The 24,783-nt window shown below is 45.6% G+C and overlaps 1 protein-coding gene across 3 annotated transcripts; it reads right to left on the bottom strand.

Annotated features, from left to right (window-relative positions):
* Positions 1-1,737: 1,737 nt before the first annotated feature.
* LOC136520881 (DExH-box ATP-dependent RNA helicase DExH1-like) lies at positions 1,738-12,641 on the bottom strand. Of its 3 annotated transcripts, none has more exons than XM_066514561.1 (16): positions 12,096-12,443; positions 11,294-11,439; positions 10,976-11,075; positions 10,687-10,890; positions 10,497-10,592; positions 9,752-10,027; positions 8,756-8,959; positions 8,513-8,665; positions 8,187-8,279; positions 7,149-7,363; positions 6,173-6,332; positions 5,810-6,083; positions 5,515-5,707; positions 3,566-3,752; positions 2,644-3,012; positions 1,738-2,105 (listed from the first exon to the last, which is right to left on the bottom strand). In XM_066514561.1, the coding sequence occupies exons 1-16, from the start codon at positions 12,405-12,407 to the stop codon at positions 1,941-1,943; spliced, it is 3,147 nt and encodes a 1,048-aa protein (XP_066370658.1). In that variant the 5' UTR covers positions 12,408-12,443; the 3' UTR covers positions 1,738-1,940. The 3 variants fall into 3 exon arrangements, with proteins under 3 accessions (XP_066370658.1, XP_066370668.1, XP_066370665.1); XM_066514571.1 differs by lacking the exon at positions 12,096-12,443 and adding an exon at positions 12,482-12,641 and having other exon boundaries at positions 1,739-2,105; positions 10,976-11,079; XM_066514568.1 differs by having other exon boundaries at positions 1,739-2,105; positions 10,976-11,079; positions 12,096-12,228.
* Positions 12,642-24,783: the final 12,142 nt, after the last annotated feature.

Raw genomic sequence — 24,783 nt, 5'->3', positions numbered from 1 at the left:
ATAATCGGAATGGGTGGGCATGGGCCGGATTCGATGGATAGGTTTGGGCCCTACAAGACCGTGGGTTAATCAATTAAGAAGGATTTAATTAATATTAAGTTACTTTAAGATGCGTGCAATTTTTTTAGAGGTCCACCGGAGCAAAACTCTTGTATCTTTCTGAAACTTATTACAATCTACCTTCAATTCTAATGTTTTGTCTATACCTTAAATAAAGAAAATGCTTTGTCTATATGGCTTTTTGGTTGCTGTTATGTGCAATTAGGGAAAACATATTATTGGAGTTGGCTGGAAGGAGAGAAGACCAAAGAAAATGTAATCTGAATCCACATGAAGTCAGCATAGTAGAAGTTTCATTTGATCCCATAATCTGAAAACGTATTATTAGAGTTCCGGCTTTAATTTGTTCGTTTTTCATCGATCTGGTAATCTCGCTCTAGTACTTGAGATTTATTCTGTGCACGACACGTGCGCCGCTCTTTTGTTTAATGATGATAACCTACCTATGCTACTAGATTATTTCATTCCGCTTATCAATTTGTGCATGTGCGCAGGGCGAGTACCGCTGTCGAGGAGCGCTTCAACATGTCGCATGGTGGCTCCCAATGGCGGCCAAGCCTACGCGGCACTTCTACCGGACCTGGACTTCCACGTCAACGTGACTACAGGTCGCTGGATCCAGCACCATCCCATCCTCGATACGGCGGCAACCATGTTCAAGATCACTGCCACCGTCGAGCCCGACGATCGCGTCTACGATCCTTCTTCGTCAGGTCAGACAACTTCTACGTGACTAGTTTCTCAAACAAGTACGTCAGGTTGTTCTCCTTGAAGGGATATTAGTATAGCTTGGCCTCTCCTATGCTCACCGGCAATAGGGGGCTTGAGCCACCCCCCCCCCCCCCCCCCCCCCCTACCCACAGGTAGATCCGCCCCTGCACAGGATGCCCTATCCATTGAGATCACACGGTCTGGTGTCATCACGGCACAGGGCGCCATGTCTGCTGTTAACCCCATCCTTCAGCCCGCGCCCTATCCACTATCAACCCATCCTTCAGCCCGGAACATGCAACTAGTACTGTTGTGACCAATGCAAGCCGGTATGCCGGCATATGTTTGTGCGAACTCTTGGGAGCGAATGATGAATAAAATAAAATAAAGTGGAGACTTGAACCAAGCATTCTCTCTGTTAATTTGGCCCTGTTTGTTTCGCTAAAATTTAGCTTTATGCTGATTTGGTGTGAGATAAAAACAATGTTCATTCGCTGAAAAGTACAGCTAAAATAGTTCACCATGCTCAAGCCCATCTCTCATGGAGTCCCCACACCCATGAGGAGAGAGAAAGAGGGGGGGAGGGAGATGGGGGAGAGAAGAGAGATCAAGATTGAAGAGGATGGAAGGATCACTTTGAGAGAGGCATTGTAACACAAATGTTTATTTAGTTGTTTGAACAGCCCCATATGTCCAAATCCTGGCTCTGCCCCCAAAGAATTTTAATCTCTCAGGACTGCTTTTGAATAACATTGACTGGATTTTAGCTTTTGACTATTGGCTTTTGGAATAAGTTTTTAGCTTCTCAACATACCAAAAGACAGTTTCAGCTTTTAATTTAGAGTAAATATTTATCTGCTCAGATACCATGTTTTCAAAAAATAACTCAACAGCTAGGCTGAAGCTTAATCAAACAGGCCCTTAAAAGGTTGAGAGCTTCAAGAGGCTAGGCCTTAGAATTTTTGAAGGCACACAAACTGGGTGTTAAAAACAATGAAGCTGCGGGTTCGGTATCAAATATCAAAATTTGTTGATATACCTCCTCTGGTGTTATGGCAATGTCTCAAACATCTTAGGAACCAAACTGCAACAGATATTAACAAAACAATACGCTGGTATCGCTTTCGTTTAGTGTGAAACTTGTCCTAATAACGTGTAATATTTGGCATCTAATGGTTGAAATTTTGACTGTGTAACAGTTCTACAGCTGCCGCCACGACACCCTTTCCTTGTGAAAAGATGTCCGCCACGACACCCTTTCCTTGTGAAAAGATGTCAAGTCCGGGTTCCTCAATCTTTTTCTGAAGGAGTATGTCCAATTCACCTCTTAATTTCTGTTAAATGCAAATAAGTCCCAAGTTAGAAGAATATATAGCTATATAATCTAATCCTAAACTACTTAATGCGGCGATCAATTTTCGTTGAAGACCAGGGTATAAATCAAGTATGTGCATGCACAGGTACATGTGTTAACTAAAATGAATGGTAGCATCTTACTACATTCACTAGAATGAACTTGGGATACTAAAAATGTCATGATATCAGTAAATGCAAACACACACACACACACACACAAAGGAAACTTCACAGTTGGAGGGCAGTGTTTCCAACAGAATAAAGAATTTAGACACTTAGCGAGCACCAACAATATTTAAACAAAAAGCATAAGGGCATGTTTGGGTGAGAGGGGTTGCAACAGAATATTTAAGATTCAATTCAAAAGGATTTGAACCTAAATAGACAGTATCCAAACAGGGCCAAGAATTGTAAAGTGCGAGGTAGAAAAACAACTTTTTTAGCAAAAATAACACAATCAATTAAAGATTTTTTTTTCAAAGTTGAGACAATATGTTGGAGCGGAGCTGGCTATACCTGAATCAACTCTATGGTACGCTTTGGAGCTGAGAAATGAAGATAACCCCCAAGCATCTCAATGCCTTCTCCAGTTTTGCTCGGACTAAGCGAACCACCAAAAAGTAGAAGGGCATAGTCCGATATATTTGTCGAGTCCCTTACATAAATGCTAGCAGTCTTCACCTTCTCACTATAAACCAAGAAAGGTAATGGGAATTGGTTTACGAATGCATTGACTGATGATGGATGAATATCCACTTTCCCCACATCTTTGGTGTAGAAAGCAGTCCTCTTGCCTCGCCTTTTGCATTGCACAACATTTGGGTAAAGCCCCGCGCATAAAACAGCGCAAATCATCTCCAGATCATTACCATAGTGGTTATATGCCTGAAGTTATAGCATGGAAGTAAGAAGCCACCCTGAACTATTTCAAAAATGTAGAGAATTATATGTCCCATAATTCACAAATATTTTATAGATTTAGTTATTAGGCAACAATCAAAATATTGCGATATTCAAGTAGGTGGTAACAGAGGATGCACATAATAACACATAAAACACCTAGATGCACCAGGAATTAAAATATCAGAAAATAAGGTTTTGGTCCATGAAAGAGATTCCAGTTGGGGGTGGTTGTGGTGGTGGTGTGTGGGTGGGTGGGGTACGCCTCCGATCCCAAATATAAGTCCCTCTACATTTCTCTCAAATGCACAAAATACAAGTCCATGATAACTCCAATGCACTTTTCGCTTCATTCCTTCATGTCTACCTCAGGCATGATATGCTACTAGTGTTCATGAACTACATGTTTGAAATAAAATAGAAGTGCATGGCAAAACAAGCTAACATAGTTATATAATTTGATCAACTACATGTTTCAAATGAATACAGCTGTACAATTAGATCAATGACATGTTTGAAATGAAAGAGGGCACATAACCTTCACTCCTGTTGCCTTGCTAACAAACCCAATATCAGATAGTAGATCAAAAAATTGATTTCGCATGTCATCCATCATCTTCAGGGTCATGGAGGACAGAAAATTTTCCCAACAGAAAGTGCGCTCTCTACCACTCCTTTTAGCCTCCTTCCATGCTACAAACGCCTTAAGAAGAGCAATGTGGTCACTGGAAAAGAATTTGCAAGAAGTTATCAGCCAGACATAAGCAACTTTTGCATGAAATTGGTAATGAATGTCATCGAATAGCTCCCAGCTATCTACATCTGCATGTTTGTCTCTAGCAACCAGCGTCCGAAAAAAACGTCATTAAATGCTCCCTTAGGAACTAGGCAGAGACCTAGCACGTCGCCTAGGCCATAGGCGTCCAATTAAACATAGCATAACTGTCAGAACCCATGGATGATGAAGGAAGAGAAGAGACGAGATTATGATGGCAAAATGGTTTGTTGTTGTGATTCCATCTATGCTCGATTTCGCTTACCCTCTGTTCAATTTAGCCCATTTTGCTCGATTTCTCCAAAGGGTCATGTGTGGCTGTGTGCAGCCAAAGGGGGTGCCACGAAAGGGAGAGAGGACGAGGTGCGCACAGACAGAGTAGAGGTGGGGTGCATGGAGGAGCAGACAGAGCGCAGGAGAAGAGGTGGTGTGCCATGGAGAGGTGGAGAGATGGATGGGGGTGCACAGGCAGAGGAGAGGCGGCGTGGCTGCGTGAGAATGGGGATTGTCTACTGACTGGAAATCTGTGGTGGTAGGGCATCGCTGGGTGTTATGGTGTTCAGATGGGCTAGTGAGCTTCCTCCCCTAGTGGGCTCAGTGCGCTATTATGGCATTGCTCTTCCTTTTCTATTTATTGTCACATTTATGCAACTATAAATCTCTTGATATGTAGCTAGTGTATAAACGCTTAATCATGTTTAATCTACGTTTAGATGTCCTAGGCGCTAATCAGTGGCTTAGAGCCTAGCTCCTTTTTGAACCTTGCTAGCAATCAAAGGAACTATCCTACAGGTGCTATAAGTGAAGAAGCATCAGCAGTACTCAGTAAAGCATGCTGGCAATATACAAGAATCACTTGGGATCTGCCCCTTCCTTTCCTTGACATGGTGAATCAAGCAAAGCAGAATTTCGAGGACTCCATGGAAAATTTCATGATTTCATCATAAGACGCTGGGAATACTTGGAACCAACACAATGATACTTCCAAATTGTAGGTATTTTGATTGAGTTTGTCCTAGTCAAACTAGTCTAACTTTGACCAAGTTTATTGGAGAATGGATCAACATCTAGCACATCAAAATAGTTTCATTAAACCAAACTTGAAATATGCATTGATAATACATTTATTTAGTTTTGTAAATACATATTTGACTATAAACTTGGTCAAAGTTAGAGAAGCTTGACTTGGCACAAAACTAAAACAACTTATACAATTTGGAACAGAGAGAGTAATAAGCAGCCCATCCTTGTCTTGGAAGAAAGGCTTCTCTGATGACATAGATTGATAGATACTTCTAGAACCTTAGGCATGGCTTGGCTAGATAGCCTCCCCTATTATCCTTTGTATCTATACAGCATCTTGTACAGTTTTTTTGTACATACAATAATATAGCTACCACAGTAGGTGTTTACCCTACTTTACCCTACTGTTCCACTCAAGAAAATGGTACGCCCTCCGTTCCAAATTGTAAGTCGTTCTAGCTTTTCTATAGATATGTAGCTTTTACTATGTATCTAGACATAATGTATACCTAGGTGCGTAGAATAAGCTATGAATCTAGAAAAGTTAACTACTTATTACAATTTGAAATGGAGGGAATAGTAAACAAATTAGAAATACCAACTAATTGGGTACCTCAAAAAACATCCTTATACGTTCCTTCAATCCTTAATATTAATATCAAAGTGGCAGAATTGTTTACAATAATTACCTGCAGGAGTCACCAGCAAATGATCTTTTGACAGCATCAGCTTCTTCTTTTCTATCTATTGGGAGCACAAATGGATTACGATATGCGAGAGCAGCAGCAATTGTCAATACTGGATCCAAGCACTGGAATACAGATCCCATAAGCAGCATTTTCCCAATGCTTGGGTCCAGTGGGAGAGTACAGAGATGTCTCCCTGCACAAAACCGAAGTAGATTTGAGAGGTTTATGTAAACAGCTGGAATAAAATCAAATAGACAAAAACTCTTATATGCAGGTTAGCTGAAAATTTTCATACCAAGAGAAGTGAGTTCCTCCGTATCATCCAGTGCACCAATGGTTTTAAGAAGCTCAATTGCATTCTTAACAGAAAGTGGATCTGGTGGCTGCAGTGACTTGGCTAAAAAGGAGGATACTGCTCCAAGCTGTAAGCTTTTGATGGTAAGGCATAGTTCTTGCAAAGGAGTCCTGAGAATTTCAGGCAACTGAAACTGTGGCATTGCATCATGAATGGTCTTTGGATAGAGCCGATAGCAAAAGCCTGGCTGAACGCGGCCTGCGCGACCTCTCCTCTGTGAACAAAATAAAGAGAGAGAACATCTGTTAATGGACTTTTCATGTCTGCAAAGAACCTAGTTATATATTGTCAGCAGTAAGGTACCTGATGAGCAGAAGCTTTTGATATCCATGACGGAAGAAGGCATGCCAGCTTATTCAAGGCATCATAGCTTGTCTCCTTGGCCTTACCACAATCAATCACATAGACAACATCATCTACAGTGATACTACTCTCCGCAATGTTGGTTGCCAAAACAATTTTTCTGAAATTACAAACAAATCGTTAATAGACAATAAGAAAAGTAAAAGAATCTAAAATTACTCAACAAGAACATCACTGTCTCAAAGGAATTGCTAACCATTTATAAAGAGCTGCAATTAGTTCAAATAAAGAGAAAACATTCAGAAATCAGAACAAACAGAATAGCTATTTAGCAAAACCCAGAAATAATGAGAAATGAAAAAAAACAAATATTGTAGAAAAGAACAAATACTTTGAAGCAGCACACATTGCTCAAAAGGATAGTGGAAGGGACATGGCAGAAGTCAATTCTTGCTTAGTGACAAAAAAAGAAAGTAGTTTTGTAACTTCAACTCTATCTATGAGCTACATATGCGGCATAACAACATTTTATAATCGAACGTACTAACAATGATAAGGATCACAAACCCAGTAGTCTTCATATAGTGGTGGAAAGATGCCAAAGGTATGCAGATAAAAAAAAGAAAACCTTGTCTAAAACACATTAAGGATATGTAGCATGATCATATCCAGAACACACTGAAGATTCTAGCATGTGTTTGGTTTGGGGACTAGTGGGGATGGGATCTTCCCAGCCTGTGTTCTGGATTACCCCGAGACAGAAGACAACGGCGTCGAAAAGGGATTACCCCATCCGCTTGTTTTCAGGGGATGGGGAGAACCCGAATCTAAGGGGAATATTCCCCTAGGAGACAGACTCATCCCTTGTCGCCCCTCAACCAAACACTTGCTGAAAGGGGATCGACCCGTCCCATTCCTCATCATCCCAGGAACCTAACACATGACTATTTTCTCAATGAGTAGCTAAGTGGCTCACCTCATACTAGCTGGTGGTCTGTCAAAAATTTCACGTTGATTCACAGTTGGCATAGAACCATGTAAAGGAAGAACAAGAAATCTATTAGGACTGCCAAGGAAATTATTCCCTTTAATCTTGTCCAGAAGCTTTGAAATTTCATCCCAGCCAGTAAGGAACACAAGGATTGCACCTTCTGCTTCATAACGGCAAATATACTCGATTGTACTTTCCACCTAAAATGTCAACATAGAGGTGTTAGCAGCAACTATTTTTCCTGGATATGGTTGGCAGTGTATTAGGTTTAAATAATAATTCATGTGCACAAATGTGAACACAGTACAGCCATGCAGTTAACTAATGTGACAAGGAAAAACATGAAATAAATTAACTCGGAACAACAGAAATTACTGTTTAGGCACAGGACAATACTTGGATGGGAACTTATTGACATGGTGCTATGGTAACACCATAAAAAGGGCGTACCCAGTGCAGAGAGCTCCCGCTCTGTGTGGGGTCTGGGGAATGGTGTCAGTGGCAAGCCTTACCCTCGCTTGTGCAATGCGAGGAGACCGCGACTCGAACCCGGGACCTTCCGGTCACAGGCGGTAAGACTCTACCGCTTGCACCAGGCCCGCCCTTCTGCTATGGTAACACCATACTATAATGTATTACGTCAGAGCAAGACTGGATGAAATAACGAAGCAGGAAATCAGAAATATCCTCAATGATGAAGAGAAGGGACGTCTATGGTTCTCTAATGAATCATGTAAAGCAAAAGGTGAAAAAATTAAGCATGGAGGGTGTACAGAAAGCTTCTTCACCAATTACTCCAGTATTTCTCACAAACATCTGACAAACATACAGTCTATTAACTGTTTGGTGAATGGCCCCATGATATTTTGAACAATAATAACTATGACGTATATTCACTTGAATGCAATTTTACATGTGTGAAGCAAGTGTAGCAACAAGAATTATACAAAAAAAACATGACTTCCAACTACTTGAGGAATTAATAGATGCATTTCAATTATATAAAAAATGCACAGTACTTACAAGGCTCAAATCTAGTTCAGCAGCAGACCAAGCTTCAAGGGACTGCCTTATTGTAATGTTGTAATTTCCATACTCCTTATTAATGTCAATGTTCTGGAAAAAAAACACAGTGAGCAACCAAAATGCACTTTGTGTGAAAACTAAGCAAAATGATTTCTGAAAGGATTGTTTTCACAGTTTAGATTTTTTTATCTACCTGTACTTGCAGCTGAAGTGCTGAATCAGTGTGCCACAATGCATATATCATAAGTACGCAGCTAGACTTATCCATGCTCAGTACTAAATTGACTAATTGAGGGGAAAAGAAGTTCAAAATCGAAGTTTACCTCAAAAACATCAGACAGTGGATCACTCTTAACTGATGCAAACCTCTTTCTCCTTGAACTACCTGCAAAATTATCACGTTCGGAATTGATCCTGTAACGAGTCTTTTCTAGAACATCTTCCAGAAACAACTCAGCAACAGGAAAAGTGAACCCCTGCTCAAAACACCTCAATGTAAATATATAACATCCAGACACAATCAATCATGTCTTCAATTTGATGTTGTTCATGAAACATTACAGTACCGGGATGTGCATCACTGGAGCATCTCCAAAGTACTTGGAAAATAGTTCAGCATTTATAGTTGCACTCATCAGTACAAGGCAAAGATCTGGACGTCTTGGTAGAAGGTCACGCAGTATTATGATGAGAAAATCTTCATTCATGCCGCGTTCATGAATTTCGTCAACTAGTAAATGACTCACCCCAATTAAGTCAGGCTCTTGAACCTGCAATTTATATACTGTTTGCAGTAAATTCAAACCTAACGATACTAAAATGAAAGCATACAAAAAAAACAATCACATGCATTAAATTGCATCAGCAAGTGTTAAGGTAGGCAGAACTGAGCAAAATATTCCAGCAATGGTATTCCTAGGTATGGAGATCTGTCAGGTAACTAAAAGACAGTACATGGGCGTAAATTACAAAATCAGCTACTGCAAGAGATGAGTCACAGTGCTAGAGTGCGCAGAATATTTTCACTCGTAGTTACAAAGAAACTTAGTCCTGCAACTTCTGCAAGAAAGTTTATACTATCAATTCTGGAGCTGCCTCCAAGTAAGTTATTTAGAACAAAACTACCAGTGCTCCTACACAACAAAGAGCAACAATCTCTATCCACTACTCCCACCATTCCTGTATACTTGTCCACAGCACATCATGCGCACAGACCAAAGAAATACTAGTTCCAAAAAAATCAATGTGAAATGACCATCTATAACCCTATTAAATCTAATAATATAGCCACTTTTCTTCTACTGGAGCATTTAATCAGGGGTAGAGAGTGGAAATACTAGAATGGCTACACTCTTAATATCCTCAATGACAAGTATTGTGGAGCGTTTTCTCCCAAAGCCATGGACAAGTATACGAGAATGGAGGGAGTAACAAATAAAGAAAAAGGAAAGATTTACTTCAATTTTAATTCTGAAAGCGGATAAATGAAAACAAGCAGTGATCATGTGGCCAAGTCATCTCAAGATGTGAATATGCAAACTATTCTACCAATGAAGGCATACCAGTCTTCTAAGCAAAACTCCGGTAGTGCAGAACAGCAACCGTGTTTGTGCAGATCGTTTTGATTCAAGGCGAATCTGGTATCCAACAGCCTCGCCAAGTTCTTCACCTCTCTCAGCAGCTACTCTTGCTGCTACTGAAACAGCAGATATACGGCGGGGCTGAGTACAAATTATGCTGCAGTCAGAACCGCGGAGGTTATTTATTTCTTCTTCTAGTATGAACTGTGGAAGCTGGGTTGTTTTACCGCAGCCTGTCTCGCCAGAAATGACCAGAACCTGATACAGGAAAGCTCAACAAGTTAAGAGTGGAAAAAAAAGGAACCAAATGGACAAACTAATAAGAGCAATTCGTTCACAAAAAAAATAAGAGCAATTCTAGAATTATACAGATACACAACCTAAATGTGCAATCAGTATCACAGCAAGCATGGATAATCACAACTTGTGTCAGCAGTTGTGCATAAGAAATGCTGAGAACACATGTCAATTATGTGATTATGTCCATCAATTCACAAATTATTTCACATGTCAATTGTGTGATTATGTCCATCAATTCACAAATTACTTTTTGAACAAAGGGGAAACAAATAACCACTAAGAACAACAGAGCATAAAATGGAAGATGCTGGCTACTAAGGCTATAAACCACGAGTTGTACAGATAGAACGTTCAGATCATGGATACAACAGCAAAAATACAACATTGGAGCAACGGCGAAGTAGAACAAACATTGGAGACAACTTACCTGATTGGCTGCCACCGCTTTCAGAAATTCCTCTCTCATGCTGAATGCAGGTAATTTCTCCCTGAAAGATTGCATTGATCTAGCACTTGCTGTCGTCTGAAATAAAATACAGATGGTGGGATCCCTGAAGAATGCTCACGGATGTTTTTAAGGGACGGAAACGGAGGGGGTCCATGGTCACAGGCAATACCTTCCATGAATTCTGCAAATCCCTAAGCTGAGAACTGAGCTTTTCTTTATCAATTGGTGCTGCTGGTTCAACAACAGACGAGGATGCGCTAGGCAAAAAATGTCTCATTGAGACAGTAGATGTGCTTGCAGAATTGTTGGTGTTCCACTTTGACCTGGACAAAAGGTCTTCGACTCGCACCTCTGTCTGATTAGACATCTTAATCTGCCCCAGTAAAAATATAAACAGTGATCAGGAAGATGACACATAAAATCATGTTATTATAAAGTGTCAATCAGACGCACAGTACCTCTTTTTGTGTTGACCCATGCCTGTCGTCCAGATCTGCTCGATAATCAGGTAAGGGTACCTTGCTGAAAACAAGTGTCTTCCCTCTGTTGTATGCATTACTATCTTCCCCAGGTTAAAATGCAAACCAGGTAAAGTAGAATTTGTCAGCTTTGAAGTGTGGTTCATAGGCAAAACAGTATGTATCAAATGGTGCAAAAAATAGATTGAACTACCAAACTTTAAGAGCAGAGATCAAAGCCAGGCATTGCATCTATTCTTGTGAATGAAGAATGATCATAAAGATGTGAAGTGACGAACAGGCATGATTGATCCTTACAAGTAAAGCCCTTGTCTCTGAGCCATGTTTGCAAGTATATTCTGTCCATCCCGTCCAAAATTCTGCTTGACTACTAGCTCCTGCTGGGACCCTTCTCTTAATTGCCCAATCTTGTTCCACCATTCATTCTCATCAACCTTTTCCACCTGAAGATTGTGAGCACGCAAAACTTTGTAAGTAACTACTACAAGGTGAGCAAGAGCTTATTTGATGTGTACAACAAGTGGAGCAAATTTACTGAAACCATGGCCAACTGCACAGCACAATAGGCGAAGTTTACCAAAGTGGGCAGAGAGAATAGCAGTATGACATGCTCAACTGATGATATCCCTAACATCATATTAGAGCTAATAAATAGGTTGTATAAGAAGAGATGTAACCAAATCGTGTTTTATGATGGATCCAACTGGCAGTTCCACCAGTGCATCAAAGCAAGCAGCAATCAGAGTTTGAAACTGTGGAAGTAGGACTACAAAGTGTGGGGAAACTACAGGACTGCACACATTAACTTGGTCGTTAAAAGGTCAAAAAATATTAAGGAGACACGGAACTCGGGTAAAAAGAGCCAAATCAAATCGACCTATAGAATGGACCGGAGGTAATACTATCTAGGAAACTTGACCGGTAGTATTAATCAAAGGTGCTGCTAAAGTCTGTAATGCAGAATTCGGAACATATATAAATTAAAAAAAATAGCATCATCGTGGCATCGCGATCCATGAATTCCGTCAGCAGGGCGGCAACATATAACAACGAAACAACCAATCCCATCACCACGCGAGGCACGGGAGAGTGTCCTTACATCCCCATTCATCTGCCGGAGGCGCTCGGCGCGCCACTCCGGGTCCCACCACCTCTGCTCCCCGCGTCCCCCGCCGCCGCCGCCGCGGCCTCCCCTGCCTCCGCCACCGCCGCGCCCGCGCCCGCGCCCGCGCCCGCGGTGAGAGTTGGGCCCTCCGCGGTACGACATGACAGCTAGGGTCCTGAGCGTACCTAGGGTTTTGAGGGGGGTGGACGCGAAGCGGGAGGGGAGGAACTGGCTGCTGCCGCCGCTGCTGCTGCAAGAGGAGGAGAGGACGCGGCTGCCGCGGCAGGCAGAAGAGTGGAGGAGCATCCGGGTCGCCCCAAGGAGAAGCGGAAATAAACCGGGCAAAAAATATTGAGTGCAAACTGGGTTCTCAGTGCAACCTTGCGAACTCAGATGTGCAACGTCCGATCCGAAATGTGCGGCACACGTGAATCGCTCTTGCTACATGGAACACCCTGTTCGAAGGAACATTTGTACAACAGTCCTCCCATCTCCAGCAGCTCCAAACCTCCGGTTCTCCACCATGGCTCGGCCCAGGCTCCAGGTCCACCGTACTGCTTTAGCTAGGGTTTAGGCCAGGGTGACGGTTCCTCACCATTCCACTCTGCTCCACCAGACATGATAGATATAGTTTTTTTTTTTTGGTTGATACCGTTATCTCTACTCTACTCTACGACTAAAACATTCATAACTATTCCGTCCACAAATGCGACACCAAAGCCGCTCGCTCCCATGTATCCCCAGGTGCAACATCAAAGCCGCTCGCTCTCATGCATCCACCCATGTGGCAACCTCCGTGATCTCGTGCGCCTCCAATCACACTTCCTCCGATCAGGCTCCTTCCAAATCACGACCATCACGCGAAATCAGGAACCCGCTATGACAAAAGGAAATTACCCTGATCAACACAATCAATCCCATCACCATCGCTCACAGGACCAATCACGCAAGCATTAATACACATACGATCACCTCAACCTCGTGTGCAGCCCTCGCCACTTGCCCCGGCCCCCTTGAGCGCCGCCCTCACCTACCGCCTGCCACTCGTCCTCAGCAATTGCATCGCCCTGAACCAGAAGCCCACGATCCGGCGCTGCCTCGTCCGACATCGCTGTCGTTCTCGAGCCAGCATCCACAGCCACAACCGAATCAAGGACGTCGCCGCTTCGACGTCCCTGCACTACGGTCTGCGCCACCAACCATCCGTGGCCACGACACCTTGCTCCGTCGCTGTCGTCCTCAAGCCGCCCTCCACGACCACGACCACCACGCGGAAAGCGAGGACGCCGCTCAGACGTCCCTGCTCTGCTTCACGGCGTTCTACATCCTTCACGGCAACGGTGAGCAGTCCAAACCCCAGAACCTCGTGTCCCCATCACAGACGTCACGGAACCACCAGCACATACACGGTTTTCCTTGCCACCGTCGACACCACCGCGCGTGGGAAGAACAACTGCGCCGCCGTTTTACCGGCCGCGGGAAGCACGGCCGAGTCGTGGGCTCGCCAGCGCCTCTGATGCTCCGCACGAGGCGCAAAGGGCACCACCGCAGTGCCGCTCGATGGCGCCTCGCGCAGCTCCGGCCGCACGCGTGCACCGACGAAGGGCGCCACGGCCGCACCACCACCTCCTCGTCGTGTCGGCTCTCGAGTTCGGCTGCGTTGGCTCTTAGGTGCGGCGAAGGCAGAGAACGGGAGGGAAGAAATGGGTGCTAGGGTTTCATGGGGAGCCACGACCAGGGTTTTGATCTTTCGAGATGGATGCTCGATCGTCGGATGCAAATCGACGGCCGCCGTTGCTCCGGGCCAGAACAGGCCAAGGCGGGGAGCGAGATTGCTGGCCTAGGCCCATGTTGCGGCCATAGGTCGTTTTTGCCAACTGGGCCATCGGCGCAGTGGAGAGGGGCATTTGCTCCTGGGCCGCGGAGAATGAGCGCGCGCATGGTTGAAGAGCAGGCCATGGGCCGCGTTTTTTAGCTGCTGGGCTCAATGACAACAGTTTGATTGTTTAGGTACATATGAGTTCATAGGTATATGCATAAAATATTATCTCTAATTTAGCATAATAGGGTATATCATCATTTTGTTTATCGTTTGAGAAAATATGTTATCCTTTTGTTTAACTTGCTAGCATGAAATAATTTATAGCCGCTTTGGTTTCACAATTTAATGTTTACAACTGTAAGAACGGCCACATTTTTAGAAGATCATTATTTCTATAACTAAAAGTGTTGGGTTCATAAACCTGGGGTCCCTCATGGACCTACTTTCGAGCAAAAGCTCGGCCTAGCAGACGATGTTGCAAACAACGCACAACTCCTGGACCGGCCCAAATACCTAACGACAGGCCAGAAGGGTGATCTAATCTCTGACCGGAAGGCCTGGCCAAGGAGGAACGGCGCCCGCTTCCGAATCTGGCCCGACTCTCTGACTGGAAGGTCTGGCCAGGAGGAATGGAGCTCGCTTCTGACTCTGGCCCGCCTCTCCGACCGGAAGGCTCTAGCCCGTCTCTCCGACCGGAAGGCCTCGCTTCTGACTCCGACCCACCTCTTTGACCAGAAGGCCTGGCCGAGGAGGAACAGCACTCGCTTCCGACTCTGGCCCACTTCTCTGATCGAAAGGCCTGGCCAACGTCGCTTCTGACTCTGATCCGCGTCTCCGATCGGGGATGCACTGAACCTCTGCTTACAACTCTTCTCCGACTGGCGTAGTTGGAGCCGACTGGGACCAATTGACCAGGGGCTTCCGCTCGGTGAGGACCTAGGAAATAAGCAGAGCAAGTAAAGCAGGGCACACAAGTCAACCGCAATACCAAGAACTGTACCCTATACACCTGCAAGATAGTACCGACAAGGCATGTTAGAAGGGTGCCCTGCAACCTTCCAGGTATGTCAGAACCCAAGCAGTGCTGTGGGCGCCGATGTTTGTCCTACAGTGTTGTGGGCGCAATCAATTCCCATACCAGGCGAACACGGTAAAACCCCCCACATGCCTCTGGGCATCGATAGTGTTGTGGGCGCCGTCATTTGCCATACATAGTGAATGCGGTAAAACCTCCCACATGCGTGTGACACAAACAGTGTTATGGGCGCCTACAATCATCTTGTACCCGATGGCGTGGGCAACAAGACTCAGTAGCATATGTATGCTCTCTCTCCCTCTCTCTTGTAAGGTCGTCCCCTTCATTTATAAAAGGGGATGCACTCTCTCCCAATACAGAGGATCCATTCACGATCAATCTCACAAACACGGAGCACTCGCTCGAATACTTAGCGCACGTAGGAGCTCCCGTCACTCTCAGCCCTTTAGTCTAGAGTCCGATCGGACCTCTTGCACCCCCCATCTTACTCCCTTCCGTTTGTAACCCCACAACAAACTTCGAGCACCTGGCTCAGGAATAAAGTCATCAACCGACTCAAACTAGATGTACGACACGTTGCCTGAACCAGTATAAACCCTATGTCATTGAGTGCGAGGCTATATCCGATCACAACGTACGGCAAAACTACAAATATTTATGTGTTGGTCACTTTCTGCACCGACAGTTGGCACCGTCCGTGGGGAAGACGCCGTACGTTCACGCTTTTGGTCATCGGATAGCCCACCTTTCCACCATCTTCGCCATGGCAGGCCCAAGTGATACGACTCGCTTTGGCTCACTAGAGTCTCCCGCACTCCCACCTATTGGGATGTAGGTTCCACCCGTCTTCAAGCCATTCGAGGCCTTCCTCTTTAGAAGCCTGGACTTCATCGCCGATAGGCTTGGCGTGCTGCACCTCCGTGAGGAGGTACTTGTTCCGACACCCGTCGGAGGAGGCATGTCCTCTGTTGGCTTCGGGACTCCTGGTGACTTCAACGACGAGGCACCTACGCTTCGCTTCGAGCCCACGCAGGGCTCAAACCCAACTGTGAGTAACATACGCTTTGTTATTTACTCGTTATTTACTGTCTTTCACCGATTCTCTTGAGGGATCCTATTGTCCCTATCACGACCGCCATGTGACCAGTTCCCCTATGGCCTTATGTCCCCCGCAGACACGTATGCCCAGGGGCTCCAAAGGAGGCTGGCACCGCCCCCTCTCACATCCGAATTCATGGGGATGGCGGGCTATGCTCCTGCCTCTTTTTACGACCTCATGGATGACGATGTTGAGAGCGACGGCTCTAGCATTGGCGATGTCATAGCACCTAGCCACCCTCTATCCTAGGAGTACACTATGGCGGACGCTCTGGGATAGACGCCGGTGGTGGTGGAGTCTCTACAGACCCATACCCCTCTAGACCCTCACGTGGATGCCCTCACATGTGCTCGGGAGCACAGCGAGGAGCTACAACAAAGGCGGCAGAACCAGCCGCCACCTACGTCGGTGCGCTCGGTGCAGCACGCTGCGCCCCGTGCGAATAACCCGGCGAGCGGCGCCTGGGGTCATGCCTGCTAGGTTCAGCGCAACATCATCGATGGGGGGATGATCCTCCATAGTTTGCTCGGGTTGGTCAGAACATCGCCACGGCGGCGATGCTTCTATGTGGCCTTCTCGAGCCCGTCGACCCACAGGAATAGGTGGTCCACCGGAATCTTCGGGCACTGGTGGAGACCGTCGCCGTTCAATAGGCGGAGAGCTCTACGCCGTGACACCAACTCACAGCCTCTCTCCCCACTAGGGGAGTGGGGATGCACCAGATGAATCGCTCCATCCGCTCGCTGCTGTAGCCACCAAGCACAGAACAGAAGGCCACAGCTGCACCATGGCCTGACCTGGCACCATCCCCACTCTAGCCGTCTATGCGCGAATGTCTTGGGCCGAACCGAGATGCTCGCAGCATTATCTGCAACCGATGTCAGGTCTAGCATGATGATGACGTCCATCGAGTGGCAGTGAGGGCAGGCGACATGGACCCTGGTGGGACCATCGAGGGGAGTGGTGAAACACACCCTAGGCATGGTCGCTGGCCAGACGACCGGAGTCCTAACCCATATGGCTTGGGACCATGGGCCTTTGGCCAACGCATCCAGAGAGCATCGTTCCCACAGCGCTTTCGATCACCTACCAACATCGCCAAATATACCAGGGAGATGAATCCCGATATATGGCTCGAAGACTTTTGGCTCGCCTATCGAGCCGGAGGAATGGATGATGATCACTTCATCATTCAGTACCTCCCCATTTGCGTGGGGGAACATGTTCAAGCGTGGCTCGAATTCCTCCCGCATGACAGCATCCGTGACTGGGCAGACCTCAAGAGGGTCTTCATCGAAAACTTTCAGGGGACGTATGTCTGCCCTGGGAACTCCTAGGATCTCAAAAGCTGCCAGCATGAGCCCAATGAGTCCCTGTGGGATTACATCCGTAGGTTCTCGAAGCGGTGCAACTCCCTTACTGATTTCATCGATGCGAACGTCATCAGCGTATTCCTCTCTGAGACAACCTACGAGTCCTTGATCCATAAGCTTGGCTGCCTGAGGCCCTGTACCACCCATGACATGCTCGACATCGCCACGAACCACGCCTTCGGCGAGGAGGCGATTGGAGCAGTCTTCAATGGAGGCCGAGATAAGGGCAAGACCAAACACAAGGACCAAGACAAGGGCCCCTCCACACAGGGGGCAAGAAGAACAAGAAGGATCGGCGCCGATAGGCCAACTCCGCGTTGGTCGCCGCAGTTGATCACGCGGGCAAGCAGCCCTAGTAGGGCCTGTCTGACCACTTCGATAAGCTCATTGATAGCCCATGCACCAACCATGCTTACCACGTCAAGCACCTCTACAAGGACTGTGAGCTCCTCAAGCGCTTCCTGCGATAGGCCAGCGGGCCAAAAGAAGGAAAGGGCAAGGAGGCAACAGCTAAGAAAAGGAGGTGCGGTGGGCAAGGATGGGGACAGCTTCCCCGACCCCGAGGAATGAATCATGATCTTTGGGGGATCCGATGCCGTCTACTCCAAGTGCCAGCACAAAGTGCGCTACCAAGAGGCGTGCGTCGCCGAAACTGTCGTCCCCTCATTTCTTCGCTGGTTGGAATCTCCGATCACTTTTGATCGGAAGGACCATCCATCCTATGTCGCTAGATCGGGACGCTACCCGCTCGTCGTCGACCCCATCGTCCACAAGAAGCACCTCACTAAGGTGCTAATGGACGGACGCAGCGGCCTCAACATCCTCTACGTCGACACCCTCGACACCATGTGCATCCCCCGCTTGGAGCTCCGACCAGCAAGATCTCCCTTCCATGACGTGATCTCGGGAGCGCAGGCATACCTGTTTGGGCAGATCAACCTACCCATCATGTTTGGCAACCAAGCCAACTTCTGCTCGAAGGTGCTTACCTTTGAGGTGGTGGACTTCCTAGGGTCTTACCACACCATCTTGGGGCAGCCATGCTACGCCAAGTTCATGGCGATCCCCAACTACACCTACCTAAAGCTGAAGATGCCAGGACCGAATGGCGTCATCACTGTGGGTAGCACCTTCTCGCACGCCTTCATGTGCGACCATGAGCATTACGAGCTCGCCACTATCGTCATCAACTCTTCTGAGATCCCGCGGCTCAGGGAGTCGTCGACCCCAGTAGTCCCAGACTACAACAAGCCAACCCCCTCGATGGCCTTCTGCCCACTCGAGGAAACTAAGGCTGTGGGGATCGAGCCTATACGGTGACCAAAGTGATCCGACTAGATGCCTACCGACTGAAGGACGACAACGACAACATTCTCACCAACACTTGGAACATCGAACAGTTACGTTGTTTCTTCCCTAAAAAAATTCAGTCTTACCATTTTTCATTTAATGTTCGCTCCTACAGAGCACCCCGGCCCGAACACTTTTGGCTCGGGTCACTCGGGGGCTCCACGGAGGTGCGGTACCACCTCTCTCTTTTGTTTACTATCATATGGTAAATACCTTTCTACCTGAACTAAAGGGTAGTCCATTTCTTTAATTACCTTATGTAACTTTGCTTTAATATTCCGATCGATCGCACCCTACCTCTACCTACGTGTCAACAAAAAATTTCGTCCCGTGCTGAGGGCACACGAGCAAGCCAGAAGGGTCCGCTCGATAGAACTAGAGATCCACCTAGCTTCAGCGCAGGAATAGTCGATCCTACGCACTCCTCCCGAGATGTGCTAGTCAATTTGACCCTATAATTGACAAGGAGAGAAAGTTTATCAGTAATTAAGGGCGGAACAGGTCGGTGTGGCCACATAGTCCTGAATGTGTAGCTCTGAGAGCCAATATGAAAGAAGATTGACTAAATAGTCGATTCCAGCATATCTATAAGAATAAATCAGTTAAAGCTCATAGGGTTATGTAAGAAGAATCGATTATCGTTCAGGATGAAGATCATTCTTTAGATAAATATTAGTCAATAGCAATAAGATGTCAACAATAATTAATTCATGCTAAGCCAATGACTGCAAGCAACCGAACTCCTTTATAAAAGAAACAGTTCATCAACATTCAACCATTTAATAGAAATAAATCTAATAAACATGTTAGATCTCCTCTATCGCTATAACCAGTGGAGCATGAGGAAGAATCATGCAGGCCATAAAAACAACAATAGACTCGACGGCCCTAACTTATTACTAATATCAGTAGGGCAAGAGGCAGAATCATATAGGCCATAATACAATAATAAGATCATGGGGCTAACACATCTTTCAACTATCGCTACTTCAATGATCTCGTGATGCGAACTATTCGTGAAAGCGCTTGATATCGGTTAAAATAGCTGATTCAGGCATAGCACACAGTTAAGATCATGCCCTCTCAGGAATAGATCTACCAAATAATGATCCCCACTCTACGGTGCTAATAGTGGGGTGTGAGGTAGAATCACACAGGCCGTGATAACGGGCCATAGAACAGTTTTTGCCAGCCAATAGATCTACTCAAGATCAAACATGCCTTAACCGCATGTTATGCACGATCAAGATTGACGTAAAATAACCGATAAAATATAACTCATCGTTTAAAGTGCAGATTAGATCAGTTTAGATTAACAAACGATGGGTTAAAAAAGATGTAAGGCCGATCTAGATCAATCCCAATCGGGCGAAGTGATATTGCTGTAATTAAATAAATAATGGAAGCAATAAGCAATATCGGTAACTTAATGAATCTATCCGAAGGATGGCCACCCTTAGATAGAGCCGATAATTTGACCTTAATCTAGTTCGAGCAGTGGAGGTCGACTAGATCGATGCAGCCGTACTTGAACTAGACAAAAGTCGATAACTAACTTATACCAGAGTCACAGTGGAGATCGACCGGATCGATGCAGCCGTACGAACAGAGGTATAAGCCATGACGGTACTTATAGACAAGCAGTGGAGGTTGACCGGATCGATGCAGCCATACTTACTAAAGAATTCGCCGAGATCTACTCTACTCCTACTCCTAAGGGGTGGCTAGAGCCAAAAAAGTAAATAACTGGTATTTGATTGATTATGTGTCCTTTACAATAGTCGAGGTTTGATATTTATACCCGGGACCTACGCATGACTCCTGTCTAAGCATGACTCATCACAATTTTTGACCCTAGAGAAAACATTCCTAATTTAAGATAACTTAGACTCTAATCTTTCCCTTTTTGTAGAGTCCAACATGTCTCGTCCTGGCGTCGATCATAGCCTTTGTCGTTATCCGCTGGCGGTATCTGAAGAAAGCTGATTCTAGTTTTACATTCGAATCAGTTGGTTCCGATCTGTACGCAATTGATTCCTTGATGACATGATCTTGGGAGTTTTCGAGTTTCTATGACTCTTCTTCCAAGTTTTGGTGTAAACACATGCCCCCCAATTTTGGGATAAAAGTAATTTTATTCCAAAATTATCACGTCTGTGCCCCCGATAGGTCCATAGTCATGGGTAAAGAATCTTGATCTAGGGTCTACTATTTGTCACCGTCTATGTTAGCTCATGATCCCATGCTTCAAAACTTTTATGAGAGCATCATTGCTTCACGGGCTCTTGGATTCATCCTTCCAGGCCGGTTATAAAAATGTCTATCCGACTCTGGCGAGAGCAACTCAACAATTCAGCCATGTTTCTCTTCTATCTTCCTCCTCAAGTGCTCCCGACTTTGTTGGACCCTCCATGGTCTATCCTTTTGCTATGAAGATCTTGAGCGGTTAGAAGAATTCTTGTGCATAGTGTGATTGTGTCTCCCATCTTAGCACCTTGTCGAGCAAGAGAATCAGCTACTACGGTTAGAAGAATCCTTGGGATATCGCCTAGGTCTTCTCTCCATGCTTGCAGAGCTATTCTATTGTTTGCAAGGGCCAAAATGCGTAGACACTTTCCCCTTGTTTGCTCAATCAAATGCACATTGGGAAAGCCACAAGCTTCTTTTCAGCGGCTTCCCAATCACCAAGAAATCAGCTAGGCATCTGTTAGATAGGCGACTTTCTCCCTCCTCCGTCGCAATTTTATCAACGGGTGAAAGGTCGAGATGGCGGACTAGAGGGGGGGTGAATAGTCCTTTCTAAAATTAATTGTGTCGGCTAACCGAAACAAGTGCGGAATTAAGATTATCGGTCTAGCCAAGACTACACCCCTCTATCTATGTTCTCTAGCACCTTCCAAAGATATTAATTAAGCAACAAAGGTGTCGGGCTAGCTAGAGCTCACCTAACCAATTCTAGAAGCAAGGTCACACAAACCTATGCCACTAGTACTTTAAGCAACAGGGGAGCTCCTACACATGCTAGTAAGCAAAAGCACAAAGCCACCTAATGCTCACTAACAATGCTCAATAACAAGACAACCAATGCCAAATTAGAAAGTACAATTACTTAGCTACACAAACTAAGCAATGTGACTAACAAAGTCACACAAACCAAATTAGCCACGCAAGGGAGCTACTTCTATGCTACACAAGCAAGAAGGTAACTAGTAAGCTACACAAGCTAACTAATTACAAAAGCAACTACACAAGCACAATGTATGCAAAAGTAATTACAAGCTTGTGTAACGAGGATGCAAACCAACGGGAAGAACAAGGTTGGCATGGTGATTTTTCTCCCAAGGTTCACGTGTTTGCCAACACGCTAGTCCCCGTTGTGTCGACCGCTCACTTGGTGGTTCGGCGGCTAATTGGCATCACCTGCCAAGCCCGCACGTCGGGCACCGCAAGAACCTACCCCGAAAGTGAGGGTAGCTCAATGACACGCTCAACTAGAGTTGCTCTTCGCGGCTCCCACGGGGCGAGCACAATGCCCCTCATAAAGCTCTTCTCCTGAGCACCGCACAAGCTTCTTGTGGGCTTCGACGAAGACCACCACTAAGCCATCTAGGAGGTGGCAACCTTTAAGAGTAACAAGCACCACCGGCTTGCAACTCGATCACCTAGTGCCACTCGATGCAACCTCACAATGCAACTATACTAGAATCACTCTCTCACACAATCGGATGATCACTATCAAGCATATGTGAGATGGAGGGCTCCCAAGCACTCTAAAGCATGGACACAAAGTCCCCTGAGGTGCTCAGCACCAGCCATGCCCAAGGCTACCTTCTATTTATAGCCCCACAGGCTAACTAGCCGTTACCCCTCCACTAGGCAAAACTCAGGACGACCGGACGCTCCGGTCGTATCGACCGGACGCAGGACCTCAGCGTCCGGTCAATGGATGCTCGCTATGTGTCACCTCCATTCAACCCCAATCACTTGATCTCAACGGTCAAGTGATGACCGGACGTAGCTGCTCAAACTGACCGGATGCAGCAACCCCAGCGTCCGGTCGTTTCCAGTAAGCACCCAGACGTGACCGGACGTGTCCGGTCGGTCACGATCGATCGAACGCAGCATCAGCGTCTGGTCCTTCTCCAACTTCTCTGCATCACCTACATCACCATACGTCAGCCTAACCGGACGCACCCTGCCAGCGTCCGGTCGAAGACCGATGCCTGCACGCTCTCTGCTGCCACTGACCGGACATAGGACCCCAGCGTCGGTCACCATGTGACCAGTGTCCGGTCCACTCTGTGAGACCCTATATTTTCTATATAGGGCACTGGTGGCACTATTGAACTATCCGCACTCTACGGGCGGACACTCCGCCGGTGGAGTTTCAAACCCTTCTCGCCTCCGTTTCATCGTCGAGTTGATCCACACCAACTCCAACTTCATCTCCTTTGTAAATGTGCCAACACCACCAAGTGTACACCATCATGTGTATGTGTGTTATCATTTTCACAATCATTTTCCAAAGGATTAGCCACTCAACTTGCCATGCCACTCAATCCTAGCAACGATGCAAAGTTAGATCACTCGAGTGGCACTAGATGACCGATATGCAAACAAGTTTGCCCCTCTTGATAGTATGGCCATCTATCCTAAACTCGGTCATCAACTTCTCAACACACCTATGACCGGTGAAATAAAATGCCCTAAGTTATACCTTTGCCTTGCGCATTCCATTCCATCTCCTCCAATGTCGATGCAACACATGCACCAACATGATCAACAATGATATGATCCACTTCATATCATCACGTGATCACATTGGTTCATCGATCTTGACTTCACTTGCTTTTCACCGTTGCATTCATCCATCAGCGCCAAGTCTTGCTCAAGCTTCACCGCCACATGGTCTATCGCTCCAAAGCCTCCGACTTGCCCTTCACGCTTGCAACTGATCTATCAAGCCAAGTCTTGTCATGATCTTCTCCACCTTGATCACATGACTCAATGTCATGTCTCATGTGCAATAAGCTCCTTCATCATCACATGTGTGAGCTTTGCAACATCTCCAAACCATTTTCACCTTCATGGCATATGTTGCTCACACATATGTACCTATGGACTAATCACATGTATATCTCACATAAACATAATTAGTCCACCTAGGTTGTCACTCAATTACCAAAACCACACAAGGACCTTTCAATCTCCCCCTTTTTGGTAATTGATGACAACTCTATAGAGATATGGAAATTAAGCTCTTTTGGATTCATGTTGCTTGCCCAAGCAATTTTACCATGTGAAAATGATTTTTGGACAAGTACCACAAACCCAAGATAGTAGTATTAGCTCCCCCTACATATATGCTAGAGTGTTTGATTTGAAGCTCGCACATATGCATAGATTAAAATTATGGGAGAGTAATTACTACTAAATGATGCTAAGGTGTATAGAATAAACCTTTGAAGCGTGTACCAATAGGAGTTGCACCTTTAAGTTCATCCTTAGCACCATGGTTAGCTAGATATCACTTGGAAATAAAAGCACTAGATACCTTGTGAGATTAACATTAAAAGCAAGGTACTAGCATTTCTTGAAAAGCATACCAAGTGTCTAGCTATCATCCTATGCATGCTAGTTATCAAATCATCATTCAAGTTCAACAACTAGCATATACCACACAAGCATGCATATTGAATTTGAAAGCTTATGCAATGCAAGAAAGCACATGAATATGCACATATCAAATGCAATCAATCAAAGTTCATGAGCTCGCTCCCCCTACTTGTGTGCTTCTCTTGTCCAAGAACTTTGATCTATCTCTTTTTTCAATGTTGCTCCCTCTTTGTCCATGTCCATGTCCAACCTCTACTTCTTTGAGCTTTTATATCTTATCTCTCCTCCTTGTACAATCTCAATCTCAAAGCTTTCATATCTTTATACAATCTCTCCCCCTTTGTCATCAATTTCCATAAAAGGTGTGCTTCTGATTGATGCAAAGG

The sequence above is a fragment of the Miscanthus floridulus genome, chromosome 2, assembly GCF_019320115.1.
Source record: "Miscanthus floridulus cultivar M001 chromosome 2, ASM1932011v1, whole genome shotgun sequence".
NCBI lineage: Eukaryota > Viridiplantae > Streptophyta > Magnoliopsida > Poales > Poaceae > Miscanthus > Miscanthus floridulus.
This window is presented reverse-complemented; position numbering and strand designations above follow the sequence as displayed.

Bases quoted from the DNA above. Each gene is read 5' to 3' on its own strand.
- LOC136520881 (XM_066514561.1), bottom strand. From the start codon at position 12,407: ATGCTCCTCCACTCTTCTGCCTGCCGCGGCAGCCGCGTCCTCTCCTCC. The intron at 7,364-8,186 runs GTAAGTACTGTG...TTGACATTTTAG, and splicing joins CTGAACTAGATTTGAGCCTT to GTGGAAAGTACAATCGAGTA. The intron at 6,084-6,172 runs GTACCTTACTGC...TTTTGTTCACAG, and splicing joins CAAAAGCTTCTGCTCATCAG to AGGAGAGGTCGCGCAGGCCG.